Source organism: Pleurodeles waltl, chromosome 3_1 (assembly GCF_031143425.1).
Source record: "Pleurodeles waltl isolate 20211129_DDA chromosome 3_1, aPleWal1.hap1.20221129, whole genome shotgun sequence".
Classification (NCBI taxonomy): Eukaryota; Metazoa; Chordata; class Amphibia; order Caudata; family Salamandridae; genus Pleurodeles; species Pleurodeles waltl.
In genome coordinates, this window is record NC_090440.1 from 517,441,287 (window position 1) to 517,458,737 (window position 17,451).

Genomic DNA, 17,451 nt, shown 5'->3' on the forward strand with positions numbered 1-17,451 from the left:
GTGGGCTTGCCTGTTAGAATCTGCTTGATTTCATTAGTGAAAGGCACGCATACGTCATGCCTTTTCCAGTGGTTAGCCCTCCTCGAGCGTATCGACCAAGTACAGAAAACATAAGAGGCTCGCTGTTTTCCATTCGGTTTGTGGACTACTTTTTCTCTATTTTCGCAACGCGATCTCGCTTGGCAGAAGTCGAGCGTTTTGCATAATATCGAGCCTGTTACACAGTTAATTGCACTTTTTCTGGTTACGTACATGGTTTATGTTGCAAGAAAAGTCCTGTTAGGAGTTTACAACGCTATTAGCTCTAACACGAGCAAACGCGAGATCCGTTGCATTGCAAATGCTTGTTTTATTTCTAAGTGATGTTTGGGCTTTTTAAGTTCGAGGTGAGAGACCTGGACTGCCACCCCGTCCTGTTCTGCAATCTGCCTCCAGCTTTGCTCTTTTCCAGTAGCTTTACAGAAGAGATTCCCAAGGGTACCTCACCTGTACCCATTCTACTGCTGTTTCAGGGTTGGCACTGCATACCCATTTAGCTTACGGTAAAGCAGTATTAACACATTAGTAATGCATCACCGACACCCAGTTAGGTGAGTAAACAACGATCACAATAAATATATATTGACAGGTAGCCGTGCATATGTCCATACTTGCATCATAACACCCTCCTAAGAAGCCCTCTTAGAAAACACACTACTCTTTCCCCGGTGTGTTTCTGCATTAGAACAGCCGAGAAGGCTAGAGAGTGGTCCCTTCTCTGCACACAAATGTTTCCTCCCTGCAGGTGCTGAAAGGACTAGGAAGCTGAGAGCAGTTCTCACATCAGAGAATTAACGTGAAAAAGCCACAGCTCTTGACTACATCTACCCAGAGAACCACTTACCACCCTTGGAGTGGAGTGTGTGGCCTGACGCATGGGAGTGCACAGGGGCAACACATGCCCTCACTGTAATCAGGATCTCTCTGTACTTTCAATGAATCAACAAGGAGTGGCCCATCTTCTCCCGAAAAACAGGGCAGTTTAGAACACGTTTTTCAGAAAAATTTCTAGTAGTGGGCAAACTTCGATATGAGAATTACAATTCGCATATCGAAACAAGGCTTTGTTATGATTTGCACACTACAGTGTTAGAATTCAGCAACAGCACTTTTAAGTGAGTGTTTGGTGCACATATTATACCAGTGCGTCAGCGTAGGCAGCCGTTTTGCACCATTGCAGTGTGGCACAGACAGTTGTTGAGAACCCTAGTTTACCTTGTGGACAGTGATTTCCATAAAGTATATAAACCGGCATACTGTGTTTTTTTTCAGGTCGCTCGTACCAGACAATGCAGGTTGTTTGGTTGCAAAAGATCTATTGTGGACTTAAATACTGCCCATTGTTATCATTGGTTGGCTTTCTTGTCACTTATTTGCTTGCTTATTATTTGGTGGCCTTTTTTTGTCCATCCTATGTTGTCCCTCTCATGGTGCATAGCCTATTTACCATCATCTTGATGGCTGACTTTTGCCCTTCCACGGCTCACTTTTTGTGAACTACTTCTTTAAGTCAAGTGAAATACATGCTTTGGGCTTACCAAGAACATACGAGGGAATGGATCCCACCCCTTGCTTGCCTAAGTTGGTTGACTTTTCTGTCACTCTTATTTGCATGCTACTTATTTGTATCCCACCGTTGTCAGTATTGTGTTTCCTTTCCCATCAAGCAGGGCCTCTTTAACATCTTTTGATTGGCTGACTTTTATTCTTCCACTGCTGGCTTTTCAAGTGCTATATTTTTCTTTTGGGTTAAGCACTCCAAGAGAGTGCATGTGTTTTCCAGCAATATCTCCCTGCACTCCAAATTGCCTCTGTTTACCCTGCCTACTCCATTTTGTGCTCACCCCTCTATATCTCCTTCTGTTGCTTTTTCTATCGTGCTTTTTCTCTGTCTGTTTCATGTTGCTTTCAGCCGTTGCTTCACCTCTCCATCCAGCCCTTTCTGTTGCTACATCCACCGCCATCACCACACTTGCCATCGTTCTTTCTTGCCGTTACTTCTCCTTCCTAACCCATCCTCTGTGATGCCCCCATCCATCACCTCCTCCTCTCTCACCTATTGCTACTCCTACTCTGCACCCCGTCATTCATTTTGCTTCCCCTACACCTGTGTCCTCCTCCTTTCTTGCACATTGCTAATCCTCCCCACCCTGTCCTCTGTCTTTCTTCCGTCCATCCTTGTGTTGCTTCCTTACTCATAATTTTGTAGTCCCTTGTTGTAGTTTCTTAGGTTTAGCCATCATGCTACACATCAGGGATGCTGGACAGTATGGGTAATTGGCAAAGCCAATAGGTCTAAAAGGATGAGACCTGTTGGCTTTGCGAATGCTTGCTTGTCTTGAATGCTTAAGCCTTGTCCACTTACAAAAGCTGCACTTCTTCATCCATCTTTTTGTTACCTCCTTTATCATTCACATGTCATTTCCATTCCACCTTCGGCTTACATGCTGCCCTTTTTAGCATCTAAAACGATGTAAGCAAGCATGGAGGTCAGTGGGCCACTAAACGCTGTTCATTTCCAACATCCCTGTAGTTGGAACGCAGTCTTCTAGTGCGCACATCTGTCTGATACACTGAATTAATCCCTTATCTGCCTTACTGGCAGCCTTTGTCTGGCCCGCCTCAAGATACTGTCTGCTCCAGTTATTAACCTAGGGCACGCCAGCACGCACAGAGTTAATGGTTTCACCGCCAATATCAGGCAGCGTGGCCTGGCAGCTGGAGCTGCTGAGAGCTGCTGGAGGATAAGAGCGTCGACCTTCAGAGCCCTACGCTACAGGCCCATGTATGGCCAGGACATGGAAGCAGCCGCTGGATTGGCCAGGACGGCGGTGAGGAGAGAGGTGACAGGCGTTGCACAAGGGTACACCTGTTCCGTTCTTGTTCTGACCCGGTGGTGTGGATTTAAAGGTGTCCGGGGCCTCCCTTGTTTGTGGGACACACATCACATGCTAAGAACTTGATACTCATTGCAGGGCGCCCAGTGTGATCCACCCAGCACAGTGATTTCTGCGAAGCTCTGCCGCTAGCGTAAGCATTGGGATGTGGTAATATGATGCCCCTGTTTTACTCCAGAGCTCTTGAGCGTACGCGATGCGATCCCGGGCACGTGTCCCGGTGCCTGCCTGCCTTTCGGATGACCTGAGAAGCACACAGTTGAGCATGCAAACATGGTCATATACAGCACGTACACACTTAAAATAGGTGTTTGTGCAACATGGTACATTGCCTCGTTTCTTCTGCAAAGCAGTTATCACCCTTCTACAAAACAGACCCTCCGAGCTGCTAGTCAGTTTTAAATTATGTGCTTCAATAAAAGTGAAACCTTTAAAAATAATTACCTTTGAGCTTTTATTTAGACGGGCTTATTACCCCTCGCACTGGTACTTATTCCAAATACCTAATAAGCAGGTCACGCGTCCAGAGAAAAATTATTAGGGGGCTGATTTGCGTGTCTAAGTTATCCGTAGTGACGTTGCGGGAAGTAACGCCACATTCTAGAATATTTCTTATAAAAAAGGGTTTGTAATACTTTACAGCCAAGCTACCGATCTACCCTACCTACAAGAATGTAACAATATGTATCCAGTGTATGTATTCATATGTAGATTTAACATACATCAACATGATTTCTGAAAGCCAAGCTGTAAATATTTTAAACCAGTGTTTCCCAGACTGTGGGTTGCGGCCCAAAGGTGGGTCGCGAGTCGATTTTTGGGGAGGTGTTAAAGTCCAAGCAATAATTAAAGGTGCCTTTAATTTCTCTATTTATTTTGTCACATTTGCTGCTTTTCAAAGACCTAACTGAAATTTCATACTATGTCTTCTGACAAATTGCTGCTTTTTTAAACATAAGGAAGGGGTTTACCTTTCTGGCATTGTCTGCAAAGTAAGATGTTTGTAAAGTGAATAATGTGGCATTTGTGCTGGGGTACAGTGTGAAAGGCTGTATGATGTCAGTTTTTGTAACACACAATATCTAAGTACCTTTAAATGAACTGTACTCCCCCAGCGACTCGGAAAGCAAAAACAAGGCACTTTTTTGTAATTCTGAAGTGTGATGGAAACAAAGATTTTAAGAGTACCATAACAAATTAAACCCATTGTTCTTTCTGATGCCAAATGATAATTATTCACTAAAACTAGATTTGCACACATTATCGTTTGTTAGCAGAATAGCTTTTGCCAGTAAAACAGTATGTCTGCGCAAGTTTAGTGGCCAATTCAGTGGAAAATCTGCTGTCTATAAATGACAGTGAGCTACCACACAATGTTTTAGTTACATAAAAAACCTGCCTCGTCATTTAAAGCTAGGTGGGACACGAAAATGTATCAAGCGAAAAAGTGGGTCGTAGTTCTAACAAGTTTGGGAGGCACAGTTTGACAATGAGTGAGTCTACATTATAGTCATTATCCAAGCATTTCGAAATATATAATTACTTGCTTAATTTGCAGTCACGGACAACTGCAGATACTTGATGTACAGAGTTGAATACAGATATTAAGCAGCTGCTCTACCTTTGGGGTGTGGCCATGTGCCAATAGAGTAGGGTGCAAGAAGTGGAGCTGCCGGCGTGCAAGCCCCATCCAGGTCATCCTGACTCCCCAGATATGCTGGTGGCACCCATAAAAGGAGGGGTGCTCCCCTACATCCATAGAGCGCAGTGCTGCAGAAAAAGAGGCAGACAGCAGCACGATGACGAGACCCATAAGGCTCTGATCATAAAATGGCAGACAGAGCCTGTGACTGAGGTATAGAGGGGGCCAGCGCAAAAGCTGAGCAGTGGCAACCTTGAGGAGGGCTGCTCTGGTGAGAGGCCACTGGGTTCTGGCCCTGGAGAGACTGACAGCCAGGTGAGGGTACCTGCTACTCCGGAGGGGGCATCACCCGAAAGTGAAGTATGCCAGCCAGCAGCCAAGCGAGGAGAGGTGCCGGTTGGCAGAGAGGATCAAAGTGGCGATCCCGGTGAGGGATACAAGGGCAAGAGGAAACGGTGCAGCGCTCCCCTACAGATGAAGAGGGCTAGTGGCGCATGCACTGAGGGCCGCTAAGGTACATGACTAGAGCAGAGGTCTTAGGCTGCCTCAAGATAGGGACCAGAGCAGAGACCCCGCAGCACCTTGAGGTGAGAGGCCCTGCAGCAAATGCATGGTGGTGATCCTATTGACTAGCACGGTGCACAGAAGGGCCTAATATCCTGTAGCCAGAAGCCACAACACCACCCCCCCAAGCCCCCTGTCACCCTGCTTGCAGTGCCTGTAGAGAGAAGGTGCAACTTGGCAACCAATTTGACAGCTTTGGAGGCCCCAGATGCATGGGAACCTGGTGGAGTCTACAGATACATTAGTGGGCCTCCATGACCCCCACGCCAGGTGCTTGCTTTGTGGGGGCTGTTAAGATTAGCCTGAACTTAGCAGAGGAGCAGGGTGGGAGGCCCGTCCTGGCTGGAGTCTACGCTACGGAGCTCTGAAAGTTTTAAGCACCTCGATGAGTGCGACAGACCATACACACAAAAGAGGAATGTTAAGGGAAGTGGCTCAGAGACACTATTGTTGACAGAGTGGTGGGGGACACCCTGGGATCTGCTGATCCCCACGTTGCAGAGATCTGAGGCTCTACTGTGATGGGACAGTCTACACCAGTGGTCTTCATACCTACCTAGTGCAATAGGTCCTCATAGGGGAACAGTATAATTACGTAGCTGACCCTGCGTTGGATCAGTCCCCTCCCTCCCCACCCCCATCCATTAAGGGACATTCTGGTCATTATAATGGCTCAATAATTTTCTAGGTGGCAGACCTGGTGGGGATTGGTAGACTGTTGACTCTATACCCTTCTCTTCCCCCCCCCTCCCTCTCCCCCCCCCTTGCTGGCCAGAGATTAGTCCTTCCTTTCAGCCCTCCATGAGCTCCATGTATGCTTGGACACAGTGTGCACCCCCTGATGTGCATGGCTCAGTACACAAAGTTGAATATCTTGCTAGAGCTATATCAGACCATAACTCTGTACTCCTTTATCCGAGCTGGGAGCAAATGCGAGCATGTATCCCTAAATGGAGACCGAAGCAAGATTCCTTCGAACATCCAGTCTTCAAGGACGTGATTGGAGATAGCATTAGACTATACTTTGAGGACAAAACTGCTACAACGTCCACTCCACAGTTGGAATGGGATGCTTTTAAACATTGATTAGAAGGAAGTGTATAGCTGAGACGGTTGGCGTCATGCGCACTTTACTGGATGAAATAGTGACCTTGGAGGCAGAAAAAACGAAGGCCCGGTCACCCAGAACTGCAGCAGGCCATGATAGACTCCAAGGAGCAGTTAGCGGGACAGATACAGAAGCTTAGGTGCTTGGACTGCAAGAAATACATGATACGGGCACATACAGAACACAATAGGGCTGGCTTCCTCCCTAATCCAGCTAGAAGGGGTTCAGTAATAGTAGAACTGAAAACAGACCAGGGAGTCTGACTTTATTGGTAGGCTGATATTAACCAACACTTTAAGGAGTACTATTCTCGCCTTTATGTGAGTGATTCCACGCACACTGAGTACCATAACTGACTTCGACCTGTTAATTCTACTGACTCACACACGAGAGGAGGCTGAGGAACTGAGAGGGATATCAAATTTCAGGAAATAAGAGCTGCACTGAAGTGCATGGAGAGGAGGAAAACATCTAGGATGGACAAGTTCCTGGCCAATTCATTGTCACGTATGCTGATGTTAGTGCCCAAGCTAGTGGACCTGTAGAGGGCAGCAAAGATGCAAAGCATCTGCTTCCTTCCACCTGTGAAGAGCCGTTGCTGAAACCAGGGAGGCTTTCACATGACTATAAAGCATATAGACCACTGTTGATGCTTAAATAGATTATAAAATCCTCCACTGGGTTTTTAGCAACTAGACTGCTATCCTATATGATGGAAATTGAAACACCCGAATTAAGCGGGGATTTATCCCGGTCCGCAACACAGTGCTTAACATAAGGAACCTGTTAACAATGATGGAGGTGGATACCTATGATTGTCGAAGCTGTGGTATTCGCTGTTGATGCAGAGTAAGCTTTCAACAGCTTGGAGTGGGAGTTACTGTATGGGATAGCGTAGAGACTGCAGCTAGGAAGGGGTTTTGTAGGCTAGACCAGATTGTTGTATACGGACCCTACAACCAGAGCATAAACTTGCTGTATAATTTCTGTGCACTTTGTGGTGGCCCAATGGATCAGGCATGACTGTCCTTCTGGAGATGGAGGCGCTAGCCAGCAGCACCAGATCAGGGGCCCATTATCGGGGAATAGAGGTCAAGGGGCAACCACATCAAATTTCCCTGTATGCTGATGGCTTAGTATGATGCTGACCTGGAGGCAACAGTGCTGCTGCCAGATAAGTTTTGCGCGTTTCTGGGTTGGGGGTCAATTGGCAGAAGTTGCGGCTGTTCCTAGTGGATGGGAGGCGTATGCCTCCAGAGGTCCTGAGGATGCTGCAGTGGGAACGCTGATGTCTGCAGTATGTAGGGGTAGAAATATTCCAGGACCAGGCTGGCGTACTGGAAGGGAATGTTGGAACACCTGTTCGATCCCTTTGTGTGAGCACTTACTTCTGGAAGCCACTTCCCTGGTCAGTGGTGGCGGGTTGAATTGCTCTTCCCAAGATGGTTGCACTCCCCAGGCTGCTTTTTCTTTGCAGCCTTGTCTGTGTGGATTCCTTGAGCGGTATTCAGGGAGCTGGTCCCACTTGCTATTACCTTCATCTGGGGTACATGTCACAGAAGAATGACTTTAACAACCTTGCAGCTCCCTGTGGGAGAGTAACGCCTAGCAGTTCCAGAGTTCAAATTGTGCTACATAGCAGCGCATCTTCATTGGCTCACCCAGTGGTTGGGCAATCGGATGACGGCGGTAGGTAGGTTGGACAGGTTATGCCTGAGCTCCAGCAGTTGTTCCAGCTACTACTTGCTACCAAATGCCCTCTTATGGCAGACATGAGCGAATTTCAAGTAATGCTGCTCTGTTGGGTCAGGTGCCTGGACAAGACAAGGACGTGGGTTCCGTACTCGCCTGGCCTGCCCATGGGTATCTTAGAGCTGCTGCCACATGGCCGGGACTGGTGAACTGGGCAGTCATGGGTATAACTCACGTAGGAAACCTGTTTTGAGCTGAGAGGCTCCTCCTGTTTGAATATCTTACAGTGGAATTTGATTTACCCCAGGGACACTTTCTGCTCGACAAGGAGTTAACGGCAGCGATTAGAAAGCACTGGGCATCAGGCACATCAGAACCACCTAATCACAACAGCTGTCAATACATGATCATGAGTTCTGTCACTTTCGAACTGCTCTCCTGCTTACACAGGGCGATCAGGGTGGACATGTTGACACCACTGGATGCTTTGTTGGAACACTGGGAGGAAGACTTGGGGGTTCTGGTTCCTGGCTTCGATTGGCCAAAGATCATGGAACAATCCCCCATAGTACCTAGAAATGCCCAGTTTAAATAGACCAACTACCTATTTGTTCATAAAGCATACCTTCACGCAGGGAGAATCAATAGGTATTTTTCACGTGATTAAGGAAGCGTGCCTACGCTGCGGGTGGTAGGGGCTGAATTATTTCATATGATATGGTCCTCGATCTTATTGTTTTCATGTACACTTAGAGCTAATGAAGTTGGTGACATCAATGAAATAATAAAGGAGTGCTTAATTTGTGCCAGTGGGCAGCACCAACACTATTTTATCGGGGATCCTTGTAATTTTTTTGCATTAACAGTCCTGATCCAAAGTAAACTAATGTACTATGCTGGTACTGGCTGTCTTTTTCCCATTGGAGGCGCATCCAGGCACAGGAATTAGGTGGACTTTGTGGACACCCTGTCTCCTGAAATGCCTAGAATGAAGCCACCGAGAACACCGACTAGACGTAATGAGGGCAAGTGATTTGCACCTCATCCCTCTTTGGACTGGGGCAGTTTACTGTGTATGAGTTAATAACGCACAATGTGTGTGCACTCTACAGTGGGACAAACTGCCCAGTGGGTCTGTACTATGCATGGTGTTTATACAGGGTTTACCAAGCATTTACTGCTTGGGGTCCGTGTACAATTCATGTACCTTATACCAGTGCTTTAAATGGAAAAATAGAAGTGCAGGTACTCTCTATCAGAGTACCTGCTAGTTTCTGATAAGTGCCGGTACTCTCCAATTAAAAGTATTACGTTTTTCTTGAGATATGCCGGTACTCGCCCTCTCAAAATAAAAAAGTGCCGGAGAGTACCGGCCCATTTAAAGCACTGCCTTATACTACACATGAGCTTACTCTAAAGAGGGATGATCATGCTGTGTGGCACACTGTATTGAGGGCTTTTTACTTCGCAGGCATACTGGAAAATAAGTCCTAGCATAAAGGTGCTCATAGTCTTTGGGAGTTTTATAAACAATAGTGGCTCTATCTGCACTTAGGGAGGACACATCCTCACAGCTACCTGCGCCCTTTTACTGCTCACACCCTCACAAGACTTCCTTCTGTTGCCCGTCTGTACATCCTACGTTCCTCATACGGGCCTACCCAATATTCCTCCGCCCCCAGAAGCAAGCCCCCGGGCTAGGGTAAAGCAAATTGTAAAGGTTGGCAGCCGTCGAACGCATTTTTCTGTTCCTGTCCACTCCTTGTCATTGTTACAAAGGATCAATGATGTAATGGGGTGGAGCGAAATCGGGGGCGGGCGGAGGGAGTTTTGAAAGGATGTCGTAGGAGCTCATGTTATTGTTATAACTCATGAACATCTGGAACTAGTGCAGCTTATAACACTTTAGGACCAAGCATGGAACAGGAACAATGGTGTGTGGGACTAAGTTAATGAGAGAGTAGAGAGCGAGCGAATGAAAAGTGAAGTTAAAAAAAAAAAAGAGAAAAACTTGGACAAAAGAGTTAATGTAAATGACAGGAAGAAGTGTATAAGAAAAGGGCAGAGGAGAGCAAGAAGGCTATGCTAACCTTGGGTAAATCGAGGGACAATGACAATGGGGCTCGAAGAGAAAATGGAAGGAAATTGATAGAGGAGAATAGAGTGGAAGAAAGAGAATGATTGATAGGGGTGGGGAAGAGAAAGCATGTGATGGAGCGTGAGGGTTAAATATAGGAAACTGCATAGTCGGAGAGAAAGAAGTGAGGAACTACAAGGGAGAACAAGATGGGAACAAATGAGAAATCAAAGAAGGAAAGGGGCAGAGGGGGGAAGGGAGAGAGATTGAGTCAGATAAAAGAGAGGGAGACAAGTGAAAAATGGAAGGGGAGGGATATAAATCAAAAAAGTGAAAGACGGGGTCAGGAGTGAAAGAGCTAGGGACAGAAGACGAGAGAGAAGGCTAGGAACATGGGTGAAGAGTTGGAAAGAATATGGTGATGGTAAAAATGAGCAGGCGAAAAGTAGATATGGTGTGCAGAGAGAGCACAGGAGGAAAGATTATTAAAGGGGGAATAGAGGAAGCAATAAAGGCAGGAGAAAAGGAGACTAATGGTGAAAGGCAGGAAAATAGAAGATATATAGAAGAGGAGAGAAGGCAAGAGGAAAGGTGGCACTCACTTTGATCTCTACACTGAGAAATATTTTAAGGATTTGTGGGTCCTGGACAAGACATATATTTAAGAGGTTTATCGTATAATTTAGTAATGAGACGGACAGCGCCAGAGTACCCTTGCGGGTGATAGTGTGTTTCACAAATACACCCAACATTTGTTCGCAACAAGGGACCCAAAAAACCCCAAAGCTACCACTGACAGGAAGGCCTTGAATTCACTTCTTTACAGCTTGGGCTGTGTGTAATGTCCTGTTTAATATGATGCTTGATACCGTTTAGCACTCGCCTACTCAGTTTCCTTGTGAAGCGCACGAATACCTTTGACTTGACAGCAACGTAGATAACTGAGAAATAATTTAATTTCAGATTGTGGAACAAGGTGACCAGTGTTCTATCCTCAGCTTCCCATCAAACACTAACCTTCGAAGAATCACTTATGTCCACGTGCACGTTGTTCACCAGTGTGGCGAGCTGAGAGATGGCTTAGCGTTGTGCAGCACGCGGAAACCGTTCTTGCGCTCACTGTGCATACATCATTTCTTCAGTTTCACCCACTTTCAAGAAATGATAGGTTATCAGTTGATGTTCTGTGGCTTGGGGGTGCACTGAGACAGGTGCTCAAACCGCGGAAGTTCATTCTGTAAACAGGAAATAACCCAGAACACAGGCTTACCATCTGGCCAGCGAAAATGTTAAAAGTACACCCAAACACATTTCTGAATAGAAACAAATTCGGGAGATTCAATTTAATCATGGAAATATTTTTTTATAGTTCCATTCGTAATGTAATGTTTGAAACGATTTTTGAAAGAAATTGTATTTGGGCTAAAGAGCCATTAATCAATATTTGTAACGGCAAGTGGTAAAGTGGGTCTATAGAGGATTGTGTTGGAAGTGATGCATGTTTGACTTTTAAATAGCGCTGCGCTTTTATTAAGCATGACGTCTTGTGGAGCAATAACAAATGTCCTAGTTATTTAATAACCGAATGTTTGGTTAATGCCGGTGGAGTATACATTGGGTGGAAAGACTAGTCTAAATTGGGAAGAGTTATACATTTTTCGAATTTCCACTTACACTCGCTAAAGAAAAGCAAGCACTTGTTAACCCCCTACACCAGTAGTTCCCAATCTTTTGACTTCTGGACCCCCACTTTATCATCACTGGAACCCAGGGACCCTCACTTTATCATTATTGGAATTCGGGGACTCTCCACTGAGTCATTACTGAAAGCTGGGGTCTTAATCTGTTAATATTATTACATTTTTTAAGCAGTGCGGACCCCGGAGGAGGCTTTGTGGACCCTCAGGGATCCCCGGGCCACGAGTTTGGGAACCACTGCCCTACACAATTGAGGTCAACATCCCATACCGTCATCTCCGTGGGAGTCAGTTTCCCAAAATATTTGGTGGGGACCCGGATCAGGAAGCCCAGTTTGAGAAGTCTCCACGTTAAAAAGGGAGGCACCCAACACTAATAACCACTTTTGTGTAGTCCCCCACTTCCTTTTACAGAGTTTCTTCTTCACTTTACCATGAGATTACCCAGAATGCCGTTTCAATAGGGTGGAACCAAGCTGTTACTAGTCATGCCCGTCTTCACTCTCCTGGCCACGCCACTACCTGACTGGGTCAAAACTGTTTTCCCTCCTACTATGGCTGGGATTGAAAAGAAGCCCTCCTTCACACCTACAATTCAAAAGAAGTTATGCCCGCTCCTCAGACACTCACCTGGAATCGGGATCTACTCCACCGTGGACAATTGTAGGGCTGTTAAGTTGTGCAAGCTTTTCGTAGCCAGCAAAGTTGAATGGGGCTGCTCCACAATCTGTACTCTGTTTTCTGGCTTTGTGAATATTTCTTGGGTATTGCACGCAAGTGTACATAATTGCTATGCGCAGGAAACATGTTTGAGTTGAGCCTTTTATTAGTTAAGTGCAAAGCTGTGAACGTGACAACAGTCAAGGCTAGTGACAGCAGTGGTCCCCTAGGGTAGTCGAAGCGTTTCTGGTACATGATCAAAGAGTTGGAGCCTAAGTGTACAGTGTTGTCGAAGGCCACAGAAGGTCTAACTATAGTCAGATTTCCGCTGCCAGTCTTTGTGTACACATGTTAATATGCCTCGGTGTCCTTGCAGACTTTCCAGAGAGTGTATTCTTGATCGACATGCCACAGTGTCTGAATGAAGAAAGTATTTCAGACAATGACATCACTCTGATGTTCACAATATATTGTTCGCTTTCTTCTCCAAAGTCAGATGGACCTCTCTGAATTCCTTTGATTTATTACATTCACACGCAAAGCCCAGGTGTAAAATACTGCACTTTATAGGTCAGGCTTTAACCAAGACCGATCAAATTTACTAAAGTTCTATACGTAATATCGTTATTTATGGGGGCTTTTAGTCAGCCCTCTTCATCCATTGGTCTGTTGTTGTCGTCGTCATTCCCATTTTCTTCCACCCACTACAGCATACATCATGGGGCAGTAGGGCAGCCCACTTCAGACATTCCCCCCCCCCCCCCCCCTTCACTGTGGATGATAGCATTCTTTCCTTTCACAAGGAGCACATCCACACACTGAGTAATTCCCTTCTCAGCGCCTACTTGTAGTAATGTGCGATTTCTGAGACCAAAAAATAGTTTTCCTTTTGGGCCTTTTTTAATATTGGACAGGGCGCAGCCGCTCCCCCAATGATAAAGTTTTTCCCAAAAAGACAAACAAGCACTTACAAAGACAAAAGGCTGGCAGCCAACGCCAAGCCTGTTGGCTTTGCCAAAACTTGTTTTCTGGTGGGGGCATGTTGTGTCTGCATTCTGAGCACGTTCTCTAGCGCGAGCTGTCCGAGCATTCCGGTGGCGATGCCAGTGGCACCGGGTTGGGAGCTGTATTATCACAAGTACATGGAAAACAAGAGAAGACAGTTGCGTTTGCTTCTCGTACACTGACACAAACGGAGCGAAAATATTCTGTTATAGAACGTAAGGCTTTAGCGGCTGTCTGGGGCACAGAATATTTCAGAACGTATTTGTGGGGGTTGGAGTTTACTTTGAGGAGTGATCACAAACCCTTGTTAAGAATATTATCTGCTGGTGGTGCGGGGAAGGGGTCAGCGAGGTTGGCCAGACTATCTGCAAGGCTGCAGGAGTATCTGTATCGTGTTGAGTATGTTCAGGGTTGGAAAAATGTTCAGGCTGACTGTTTGTCCAAGTTGTCCCTTGACTGGGAGAAGGTGGATCCTCAGTCGGTAAAGTCTTGTGATACTGATGATGCTGTGGCTTCTATCGGTGATGTGGTTGAATGGGGTTTAGGTACATTTACGCTGGATGAATGGAAGGATGAGATGGCGGTTGATGATTGTCTTAAATGTGTTTTTAGACTAGTCTCTCTAGGGAGTCCAAGGGAGAGTACCCTTCCGCTGTCTGTCAGGCCTTTTTTGGATGTGTTGGATGAGTTGTCGTGTTGTGGGGACAATGTATTGATGCGGGGTGAACGTTTTGTTCCACCGGTTGGGTTGAGGTTTAAATTATTTTCTTTAGCTCATGAGGGTCATTTAGGTCAGGGGATGACTAGCAGAAGATTGAAAGAGAATTTTTGGTGGCCAGGTTTGGATGGACAAGTTAAGGGTTGGGTGGAACAGTGTAGACTATGCAGAGAGAGTGAGAAGAGGTTGAAGGTAGGTGTTGGAAGGGTGGAAGGACACATTGAAGATCTATAATACTATTTGTTTAGACTTCATTGGTCCGTTATGGGAAGTTCCTTTTCTGATGCGTTTTGCAGTTGTAGTTGTGGATGTACACTCAAGGTGGTTGGTGGTTAGGTTTGTTCGTGATGTCACTACGTCCACAACTATAAAAGTTTTAGAGGATATTTTCATGGAGGAAGGCATACCCAGGGTCCTTATCACGGACAATGGTACTCAATTGACTTCGAATGAGATGTGCTTGTTTTTAAAGAATTGTGGAGTGCGACACACTAGGACGTCCTTATACTATCCACAGGGTAATGGAATTGTTGAGAGAGTAAATAGATTGATCAAGGGAACTATACAGTTAGCTTTAGCTAACCATTGTAGTGTGCAGAAAATGATGATTGATGTTGTACGAGCATATTGCTCCACAATTCATAGTGCCACCGGTGTGACTCCGTTTCGAGTGATGAGAGGGAAACAGATGGGGTCGAAATTGATTCCTTCTTGGCTTCAAGAGTGGGTTGCATCTGGGGGTAGTGACAAAACAGGTGTGCCTTGTGAGCATAAACACGGACTAATGGTGGGGGATTGGGTCAAAGTCAAGTCAGGTAGGGTAAGGGCGGGTGTTTCGAAATTTAGAGGTCCTTTTCGTGTGAAGAAGGTGGGAAAATTTCAAGTTGAGATTGAAGGAGGAGAGAAGTGGAATGTGAGAAATGTGGCATTGTATCAGAAAGGGGGAAAGTGTGTTTCTGGTCAAGTTGAAGATGAATGTTCTAGCTCCCTCTTCTGGAGTGATCATAGTATTGTTTCTGATGCTGGAATGAGCATTGAAGAAGGAACCACTTCTGGTGTGAGTCACGGTACTGCTTCTGAGGCTGGAAGGAGCGATGAAGAAGGAATTACCGATGAAGATGGAACTACTTCTGGTGTGAATCACAGTACTGCTTCTGAGGCTGGAGAGAGCAAATCACAAAGTACCAGTGTAACGCAAGACAGAGAATTCTCAGACAAAGGGAGTGGTTCGTGGACAATTGATGAGGAATCGCAAGTGTCCTAGTTATTTTAAAGACTATATTTTGGAATGATTATGTTTCACAAATGTTTTATTATTTGAAGGATTGTGTTTCAAATTAATAGTTTTAGTTTTTCTCCGTTTTAGCTTTAGTTTTATACCAGTTATTTTCTTGGTTACATTATTTATATGAAGGGAAAAGGATATGTTGTGTCTGCATTCTGAGCGCGTTCTCTAGCGCGAGCTGTCCGAGCATTCCGGAGATGACAGTTAACCTGTTTCTCCGGAGAGGCTGGATGCTAGGTCACGTCTATCAATAAAGTTGTTCTATCTTCATTACAAGCCGGAGTACCGTCCCTATGTACATCAGGGCACATACTAACAAATGATACATGCTGTGTACAGGAAACTTTCTGAAATATGCTCATCGTATTTGGGAGTCTTGCTTTATATTAACAGAAAGGCCTTTAGCATCAGAGGGCTAGAACTGTTTCGAACCAGACCTCTGAGCCTGTGTTTTACTCCTGCAAGTGACTGGCACGACTGCTGTTTTATGGGACGGCCTCTGTTAGAGGCTTAAACCCACACAGATGAATTGTCTTTAGTGATTCAGGCTGTATTGCATTCAGACGTTGCCCTCTTGTTCGAAGAACTCTAAGTGTTGGGGAGTGAGTATTATGTGAGTGTGAATTTTCCAATTGTATTTTCAGACGTTAAGGAAAAAAGGCCTCAATGGTTGTGAGAGCCCTGATGCTGACGATTACTTTGAGCACAGTCCACTCTCCGAGGACAGATTCCGCAAACTAAATGAAGATAGTGATTTTATGTTCAAGCGAGGCCCTGTAAGTACTTTTTTCGTTTTCTCTCTACTGTTATGTGTTGATCCTTTTTATTAACTTCGTCATTTAGGCTCTGAACAAGAAGGAACATCGTGGGTGTGACAGCCCGGACCCCGACAGCTCTTATGTGCTCACTCCACATACGGAAGAAAAGTATAAAAAAATTAACGAGGAGTTTGATAATATGATGCGGAATCATAAGATCGCAGTGAGTACGAAAGTATGGCTTGTGCTTTTATCTTGTGCATGAAGAGGCGCAACCACCCCCAAACCCATGCACCCCCTGCTCTTCCATGCAACAGCAAGGGCATGCCAGTAACATGCGTTTTCTAAAGAAGAAATTCCACCTCATTTTTCTTTCTTTAATTGTTATTTTATTTGCATTTACATTTTTGCAAGTTTTTGGTAGAGAGATTAAAATAGAAATGTCCGTGCCCGTGAGCCTAAATAGTTGTGGGTTCGAGACCTCCAACCATACACCTTAAAGTTGGTAGTCTCTCTATTCCTGATCTGCCTTCCCCTTTTCACCCCCTGCTGGAGGATATGCTCCCAGTTGTATTTTCTTAAGTGTTTATAGGTTAAAAATAAAAAGGAAAAATAATGGGTGGACTTAGAGAGTTAATGGAAGGACAGGGCTACAAATCTGGATCAGAAACCATCAGCTTTTCCCTATCGGAGAAACCTGTGCTGCATAATCATTCCCCAATTCCCCCCAAAGTCTCACTTCCTGACTTGTCACCATTATTAAAGTGACAGCATCTTTCAACTCCCATTTATTTAGTACTTCCGTCAGTTGCAACACTGGCGCATCCTTTTATTTTTTTATGGATCCATTCTTGCTAAAATCTGTGGATGGAATAGCGTATTTACCTTTTCAGGGAGCCTCATCTTGGCATCATGCATGTTTAAATAATTTTTTCTGAAGAAAAGTTGACCTAGGTTTTTCTGAATCGTAAAATGTAGACGAACAAAGATGCCAATCTAAAGACCAGAGAAGGCTTGCTTCGATATAGAAATGTAGCTTTAGATGGCTTTTTTTTTAATGTCTGTAGTGATTTTTAGTTTTCATTATTTTTTTCCGTTCTGGGTTATTTATTTGCCAGATTTTATCATACTTATGTGTATGTGCAGGCATCTGCTTTGTTGTCCTGTGTTACCATTGATTCAGAGGTAGTTTGGCTGATGTATTTCTATAGGCTTCCATTTCATTCTTCTTGGATCATCACTGTAATTTTGGCTTGTGAAGTTACTGTGGTATTTACACATAGAGGACTCATACATTATTTGAGTGGAA

General features: G+C 45.1%; 1 protein-coding gene across 8 annotated transcripts in view; it reads left to right on the plus strand.

Annotated features, from left to right (window-relative positions):
• The window catches only part of MEF2A (myocyte enhancer factor 2A), a 455,794-nt gene that overhangs the window by 272,528 nt on the left and 165,815 nt on the right, over positions 1-17,451 (plus strand). For 3 of the 8 annotated variants that reach the window (XM_069222772.1, XM_069222774.1, XM_069222776.1), the window contains exon 4: positions 16,228-16,365. In XM_069222772.1, coding sequence (XP_069078873.1) covers positions 16,228-16,365 — 138 coding nt within the window. Of the gene's footprint in view, positions 1-16,028; positions 16,161-16,227; positions 16,366-17,451 lie in introns of all 8 variants that reach the window. The other 5 variants (XM_069222773.1, XM_069222775.1, XM_069222777.1 and 2 more) reach the window with 2 other exon arrangements.